This window comes from Marmota marmota, unplaced genomic scaffold (genome assembly GCF_001458135.2).
Source record: "Marmota marmota marmota unplaced genomic scaffold, marMar, whole genome shotgun sequence".
NCBI lineage: Eukaryota > Metazoa > Chordata > Mammalia > Rodentia > Sciuridae > Marmota > Marmota marmota.
In genome coordinates, this window is record NW_026000241.1 from 2,677,627 (window position 1) to 2,685,769 (window position 8,143).

An 8,143-nucleotide genomic window follows, 5' to 3' on the forward strand; every position below is an offset into this window, starting at 1 on the left:
GGGGTTCCGACCGAGGCGGCTGGGGCGGATCACTGCACTGGGTCTTGGATGGAGGGGGCTAGAGGCGATCCTTGGGGAGGGGGCTTGAAGCGAGGGCACCCTAGAGGCCTCGGGAGGAGTCCAGAGGAAGGGGATAGTCCAGGCTTAGACCCACCTCCGAAGCCTTGCTCCCCTGGCCACTCCGTAGAGGAGCTTTCCCGCCCCCTTGGCAGAGCCCTGCCACCGGCTTTGGGCGCCCTCCTCCTGGTGTTCCTCTGCCCAGCTCTGACCATCCCTGAGCTGGGAGTTTCGGTACCTGGGTGGGCCTCCCACATTGAATGGGACGGAGCTTCAGGATAGGGCCAGGTCCCTGACGGCTGAGAGGGAGCTCCTTGATCGCGACTCTGTGCCCCATCAGGCTGGGAGCTCCCAGGGCTTTGGCGTTCTGGTTGGGCGTTCTGGGAGCGCAGAAATGTGAATCTCCTGTCAGGTGGACAGCAACTGGGACAAAACTGTCTGCTTGGACGGGGACTGCAACCTCCATGAAGCTGCGAGCCTTGTGAGGGCGGGGCTGTGTCTCCCCCTTTTGACTGGGAGCGCTTTGAGCAGGGACAATCTCCACCTTCAGCCTGGGAGCTCCCTGGGCAGGGCTGTGGCTCCACCCTGAGCCTGGAAGCTCCCTGGGCAGGGATGGTGCCTTTCCTATCAGTCTTGGCCTCCATCAGACTGAGATCTCCTTGAGGGCCATCGGGGAGCTCTGCAGATAGAGCTGTCTCCCATCAGATCAGAATCTTTTGAAAGTGAGGCTGTGTCTCCCCGCATCCCCCTGGGTGGCAAGACTGAGGGTGCTCGGATTCCCCCATTGGCCAACTGGTGGCTGTCAGTCCTGTCAAGTTCCCTCCGTGGTGATGTTTTTAGGATGCAGGTGTTGGTGGGAAGTGTTGATTGAGAAGGGGACATTAGGCAGTGATTGTGTTCTCCGTTAGACTTACCCTTCCAGGTGCGCTATTGGGTCCCAACATAGGCTAGGACTGTCCTGAGAGATCCCTTCATAAGCTGGTGGGTTGGGGACAGGTGAGGGCATGGCCCTCATCCCAGCCTCCTTGGTAGAGGATATACCCTCCTGCACCAAGGCTCTAGCACCAGGATGGCCCTTCACACAGCATGACCTGGCATACCTCTCTGAGCCCCAGAACCCTTGCATGTGAAACTGCACTGTGTTGGCTTGAACCCTGTGTGTCCCCTGGGCAGCTTTCAGGAAGGGAGCCAGGTGGCCCAGTGTGGGCCAGGGTGACTGGAGGAACTTCCTTCGGGAAGTGATACTGGATTTGGGCAGGAAGGACCTTGAGGCCGGGAGGTGCCTAGGTCTGTGGTGAAGAGAGAGGTGCAGGTGAAATCTACCTGGTCTCAGTGTCTCCTTTCTGTCCCCACCTTCCAGAGCTTGGCCACCCTTGACTGTTACAGGGGATGGGGAGTGGGGCTGGGTGGACTGGGATGGCCCCTGCAGATGCTGCTTTGCTTCTGTGCCTTGATGGGGGGGCTAGGGGGCTACAAGAGGATGGTGGCTGAAGAGCTCTGGCTGTCCCTTCCCCAGATCAGCGGGCAGCTCTCCCCTCGCCTTTTCCGGAAGCTGCCACCCAGGGTCTGTGTGTCCCTCAAGAACATTGTGGATGAGGATTTTCTCTACGCAGGGTGAGACTGGGGCTGGACCGGGAGGCAGCCAGGCAGCGGGGCAGGGGAAGTGGGCGCTCCCTGACCTGGCCGCCACGTCCCCTCTGCCTCCACAGGCACATTTTCTTGGGCTTTTCCAAGTGTGGCCGCTATGTCCTCTCGTACACCAGCAGCAGCGGGGACGACGACTTCTCCTTCTACATGTATCACCTGTACTGGTGGGAGTTCAACGTCCACAGCAAGCTCAAGCTGGTAGGGCCAGGCCCCTCCGCCAGGCTCCAGCAGCAGGCTGGCCCTTCAAGGAGCATGACCTGGGCAGGTCACGCGCCCTCTGAGCCTCAGAGCCCTTGTGTGTGAAACTGCCGTGTGTCAGCTCGAACCCTGTGAAGTTGCCGTGTTCGGAGTTGGGTGGGTGGTGGCAGGTCACTGCGCTCGGCTCAGCATGTAAAGCCACCTAGGTAGGAGGAGGTAGCTTACTAGGACCGCACAGAGTGTTATGTGGCTTGACTCTCCCGCCCCAGGTGGGTGCCTCTGCCTCCGTTGGCATGTGAGCTTCACCCAGGGGACTGGGACTTGGAACCAGTGTGTCTAGCCGGGTCTTCACCAGGGAGGCCTCCTGTTGGCTGCGTTCTGCCCTGGGCCTGGCCTCCCTGTTTGCCCCAAAGTGGACAGGAAGATGTCCCAGGCTGTCCTCAGGGAAGCCTGGGGGACACAGGCCAGGGCTGTTTGGGAACTCCTGCCAGCTCATCCCGGACCCTCATTTTAGCCCAGCAGCGCGTGACCCTGGCCCAGGCCCCTTGTGTCCCCCTCTGATCCTGAACATGCCACTCAGGTCCGGCAGGTGCGACTCTTCCAGGATGAGGAGATCTACAGCGACTTGTACCTAACTGTGTGCGAGTGGCCCAGTGACGCCTCCAAGGTCATCGTCTTTGGCTTCAAGTGAGATTCGGGGAGGACTGGGGAGGCCGCGGTGGGGGAGGCCTTGGCCGGGGCTGAGTGGGTGTTGGTCCCCAGCACGCGCTCTGCCAACGGCATGCTCATGAACATGATGATGATGAGCGACGAGAACCACCGCGACATCTACATCAGCACCGTGGCTGTGCCTCCGCGGGGCCGCTGCGCTGCCTGCCAGGACGCCAGCCGGGCCCACCCAGGTGGGGCAGGGGGTCCCGGGGTCTGTCAGGTCGCCCTCCCAGCTCCCGGGCCTCTAGTGACCTGCCAGGCCTGTGTCACTGCAGGTGACCCGAGCGCGCAGTGCCTGCGGCACGGCTTCATGCTGCACACCAAGTACCAGGTGGTCTACCCCTTCCCCACCTTCCAGCCCGCCTTCCAGCTCAAGAAGGACCAGGTGGTGCTGCTCAACACCAGCTACTCCCTGGTGGCCTGTGCCGTCTCCGTCCACTCTGCAGGTAGGTCCTGAGAGTCTAGCGATGGGCATGCCCAGGCCCTGGGATGATTTCTGCTCACTCTGCCCAGCAGCACCTGAGGCTGGTCTCATTCCTACCCCAGGGTGCAATGAGGAGACCAGGGTTCAGAGAAGTGACGTATTTCCTGTGAGGTCACCACCAGGAAGCAGGAAGGCTCAGATCCAAGCCCATCCTCCCCCCAGCACTGTTCACTAGAATTTTCTGTAGGGCTAGGATGTACTGTGGCTATGTTGTCCACTGTGGTCATCTCCAGTAACTTTTGAAACTGAGGGTTTTTAAAAAAATTTTTATTATTTTCTTAATGCCTTTATTTTATTTAGTTATTTTTATGGTGCTGAGGACGGAACCCAGGGCCTCTGTGTGCTGGGCAAGTGCTCTAGCGCTGAACCACAACCCCAGCCCCTGATATTCTAGTTTTATTTAATTTTTGCTATTTTACATTTCAGAAGCCAGATCTGTCTGGCAGCTACGGTGTGGGCAGTGCTGGGGGCTCGGGGTGTCGTTCAGCACTGTCTCGCCATACAGGGCACTGGGTCCACTCCCAGCACTGCTAAAAAAGATGTTGACAAAATACAGTGACCCATCGCTTGACGGGGTACATTCTGGGCAGTGCGCTGTAGGGCGATTTCATGCCACGTGGACGTTATAGTAGCCGCTCAACAAACCCGGGGGGTGTGGTGGCCGCACAACCAGGCTCTGCGCTGTGTGGCGTGTGTGCGTGGTCCACTGACCAGGCACCCCACATGACTGTCAGGGAGTGGTTGGTTGGTGGACAGTCATCTTACCTCTGGGTAGCAGAGAAATCGCAGTGAAAAGTCTGAACATGTCCTCTGATAGAGTGACACTGGTGAAGTGGGAGGAAGCCACTGGCTGGCAGTGGCGTCCTGGGGGCCTTGTGGCAATAGACTGACCCAGCAGCTCTGCTCCATGCCCAGGTCACTTCCTCTGGGAGATGCTCACCAGCGTGTGTGGGGCATCCTGAGGGGCACCATGGGCGCCCCGTGTCCATCCGCAGAGCACGTCAGGGCCATGGGTCGAGGCAGAAGCCTGACCCTGACCACCTGGTGTCAACCAAAAATACGTCTTAATTTTGGAAGAACTCAGTCAACTACACTCACACCCATTGTAAATCCCCATTAGAATGGTGGTTCTGGGGGCAGGGGAGGCAGGATCAGATGTGGTGACTAAGTCCACCGCCAGGAAGGGGCACTCGAGCCCAAGCACCCAGGGATCTCCCAGCCAGCGTGGGTGAGGCCCAGCCGTTGGCCGTGAGCCCTGGGGGGGGGCTCTGCCCTCATGGCTGTGGTTCCTGATCTCTGCCCAGCCCAGGGCAGGGCCACTCACGAGTGCCACACTCACGGGAAGCCTGCTCCTGGGCACTCTTTGCTCAGCCGTTTCCAGCTTTCACTCCCCATGGCCCCAACGTGCCAGGCTGTGGTGGACAGGACTCACCTGGGTTGTCTCACTGTGTGGACTGGGACACGTTCCTCCCGGAGCCTCCCTCTGGGGACACGGCCCCCTCTCCCAGGTGGCTCTGGGGGTTCCCAGGAGGCCCTGTGCAGGCCCCGCCATGGCGCTGTGGGGGGTGGGCTGGCACGCTCGCTGGGCACCCCACTCCTCGGGAGCCTGGCTCTGGACCGGTGGCCACAGAGGCCTGGAGGGGCCAGTCTGTGCCTGCACCCCTCTTTCTAGGGAGCTGACTTTATTGTGTGGCTTTTGTCCATCCTCACTGTGGACTCTGGTCTCCCAAGGACAGGGCTCTGTGAGTCTTGGTCACTTGTGGCCTCTTGGCACGATGCAGGGGAGCGGGGAGGGCAGGGTCTGAAGGAGGCCGCCTGCTGCGCAGCTGACGCTCCCTGGTGCTTCAGACCCTTGGCATGAGCTGGTTCAGGAGGGGCTCCCTGAGGTGCGTTTCTGAAAAGCCCTCGGGGTCAGGTTAGGAGTGTCCTGACCCCCCACCTCCCTCCCTCTCCTTGCAGGCGACAGCAACTTCTGCCAGATCCTGTATGATCACACCGCCTCCCCCCTGGCCCCCGCCCACCCCACCCTCGGGCCCCCGGAGCCCAGAGGTGTCCCCCGCCCTCCCCCAGCCTCAGTCCGGAGACGGCCCCGACCCGGCCCTCCGGGGCCCCTGAGCCCTCGCCTGCCATCGCCAAAGCCAAGGAGTTTGTGGCTGACATCTTCCGCAGGGCCAAAGAGGCCAAGGGGGGGACCTCTGAGGAAACCCGGCCGTCCCCCTGCCCAGGGCCCTCCGCCAGCCGCTGCCGCCCAGCCTCTGATCCCCCAGTCCCAAGTGGGGAGGCAGTGCCTAGGGACAGCCCCCCAGCTGCGGAGGCCCCCGCCCCCGAGCCCGGCTACGTCAACTACACCAAGCTGTACTACGTGCTGGAGTCCGGAGAAGGTGCCGAGCCCGAGGACGGTGAGCCCGGGGCCACCCACCGAGGTGCGGGCTGGGGAGGACCCTCAGGTGTCCCAGCACCCTTAACCCCACTTCCTGCCTCCCCAGAGTTTGAGGATGACAAGATCTCCTTGCCCTTCGTGGTGACCGATCTCCGGGGCCGCAACCTACGGCCCATGCGGGAGCGGACCGCTGTCCAGGTGGGGGCTGGGCAGTGGGCAGGCCACAGGTGGCCCAGGAGTTGTGGGTGGCAGGTGGCACCATCATCCCCCTGCTTTCCACCCACTGCCCCCAGGGCCAGTATCTGACAGTGGAGCAGCTCACGTTGGACTTCGAGTACGTCATCAACGAGGTCATTCGCCATGATGCCACCTGGGGCCACCAGTTCTGCTCTTTCAGTGACTATGACATAGTCATTCTGGAGGTGGGTCCAAGCATGGGGCAGGGTGGGCCCAAGCCTTTCCTGCTCTGAGGGGTGACCATGAATAGCGTCCCCTCCGCTTTCCAGGTCTGCCCCGAAACCAGCCAGGTCCTCATCAACATCGGCCTGCTGCTCCTGGCCTTCCCCTCCCCCAGTGAGGAGGGCCAGCTCCGGTGAGTGGGTGGAGGAGCCCTGCCCAGCCCTTCTCCAGGGCTGGGCATGTGGGGAGACCACTCAGCGGGCCAGAACCTAGATCGCCCATGTGACCTAAAGACAGGCGCAGCGTAGGGACCCACGGCCCGCCTGGCCCCGCCTCCTCGTCCTCTGTCTCCGTCTCCCCATCCTGACTCCGCCTCCCCGTCCTGACTCCGCCTCCCCCATCCTGTCTCCACCTCCCCGTCCTCTCTCTTTCCCCCACCCCGCTACAGACCAAAGACTTATCACACCAGCCTCAAGGTGGCATGGGATCTCAATACGGGCATCTTTGTGACCGTCAGTGTGGGTGACCTCACTGAGGTCAAAGGGCAGACCAGGTGAGGTGGAGCTGGTGGGGAGGGGGAGAGGGTGACAGCTAGGGTCCCAAGCCCCACTCACCCTCTCCCCCCTCAGCGGCAGCGTCTGGAGCTCCTACCGCAAGAGCTGCGTGGACATGGTCATGAAGTGGCTGGTGCCTGAGAGCAGTGGCCGCTATGTCAACAGGATGACCAATGAGGCTCTGCACAAAGGTGGGGCTCGGGACCTGATGTGCTTGCTGGCCGGTCACCTGCCCTCAGAGGCACCTGCTGAATGAATGTACAGCTGGACACGCCAGTGGACCTCGTGGAATCAGGGCCAGGGGAGGGCGGCCGCCTGGGCCTAGCTCAAGGGCGCTGGCAGGCAGGCTCACAGCTGCCTCCGCTCTTCCTGCAGGTTGCTCCCTGAAGGTTCTGGCCGACAGCGAGCGGTACACGTGGATTGTACTGTGAGGTCCGGCCGCCCTGGACACTGACTCCAACTACCTCCGCGGCCTGGGAGCTGGCCGCCTTCCCGGGCTGGCCTCTTCCCGGCCGGCCGCCGACCGGCACTAGTGTTAGGCTGCGGGAAGGGGGCTGGGCGGGGCAGCCCCTGGTGGCCTGAGAGTCTGGACGCTTTTTTATTTATGCCTATTTAAGTTGGGAAAGGGCAGAGGGAGGGAGCCCCCTGCCCCCCAGCCTCAAGACCCACCTTCACCCCGAGCTGGGCCCGGGCCTGGCTCCTGTGCATCTGCCCCTTTCCTTGGCTGCAGGTTTGCACGAGACCCTGGGGGAGGTGGGGTGGACCTGCCCACCCAAGGCTCCCCTCCTGAGGCGGGAACCTGCTAGCCGCCCCCACCTGTTCCTCTTCATGTAGTAAATGCTTTATTTCTGAACTTGGCTGAGGTCCTGTTACTGCAGCTCCAGGGCCCAGCTGGAGCCCCCATCCCATGGCCCCCAGCAAGGCCCAGCAAGTCAGCAGCAGACAAATATCACAGCGGAATTTATTGTGTTTTAAGAAAGACTACAAAAAGGTAGAAAACAGCTCGGCACACTAAACTACCACACGTGTGGACACTTTCACCGCCGGGGAGAGGGGAGGCCCCGTGGGCATTGGGGGAGTGGCAGGGCCACCCCAAAAGCTGTAGCACGCGGAGCACACAAAATAGTGATTCTTATACAATAGGTCAGATTTTCCTTTTTTTTTTTTTCTTTTTTTTTTTTTGCCATAAACATCTATCTCACAGGTTGAAAACACTGAGAAAACTGGAACAGATAAGGCCATGATGGTTGGAAAAAAACCCAACAAGTTACCAACTCCGCTCAGGCGGCGCTCACAAATCGCACAATAGTCATGGGGGGCGGGGTCCACGGCACGGAGGAGAAGCGAGTCTCCAGGAGAAGGTTCCATTACAAACCAGCTGCGCAGAGGGCGCAGGGCGCAGGGCCTCGGATGTGTGGAGCACCCAGCACTGGCCGGGCGGGCGCGGGCACTTCCCGGCCCTGCAGCAGCCCGCTGCTCTTCTTTGGAAGCTGGAAGCCGCGGCCCCTGCCGCCGTCGCAGTGGCCCCCCTCTCTCTAGGGGCCACGGGGCGAGGGAGGCCCAGCTCTGGAGAAGATGCAACACCCACAGCTTTAATTGCACTTATACCAAGAAGGGGGAAGCAGTGGGGTTGCTGGGGGTGGGGGGTTGTCCCGGGGCTGCTGCTGATCAGTGGGGGTCCCCCAGGTGCCACCCACCCTGCGCCCTGCCCCG

General features: G+C 61.4%; 1 protein-coding gene across 1 annotated transcript in view; it reads left to right on the plus strand.

The window, feature by feature from the left end:
* Dcaf15 (DDB1 and CUL4 associated factor 15) overlaps positions 1-7,283 on the plus strand; it is an 8,303-nt gene extending 1,020 nt beyond the window's left edge. Inside the window, 13 exon segments of the mRNA XM_015489133.2 lie at positions 1,574-1,671; positions 1,767-1,902; positions 2,483-2,589; positions 2,665-2,804; positions 2,889-3,059; positions 5,057-5,110; positions 5,113-5,496; positions 5,584-5,675; positions 5,771-5,899; positions 5,984-6,069; positions 6,325-6,429; positions 6,506-6,621; positions 6,806-7,283. Of these exon segments, the coding sequence (XP_015344619.1) occupies positions 1,574-1,671; positions 1,767-1,902; positions 2,483-2,589; positions 2,665-2,804; positions 2,889-3,059; positions 5,057-5,110; positions 5,113-5,496; positions 5,584-5,675; positions 5,771-5,899; positions 5,984-6,069; positions 6,325-6,429; positions 6,506-6,621; positions 6,806-6,861 (1,674 nt within the window). The 3' untranslated portion in view covers positions 6,862-7,283.
* The last annotated feature ends 860 nt before the right edge of the window (positions 7,284-8,143 follow it).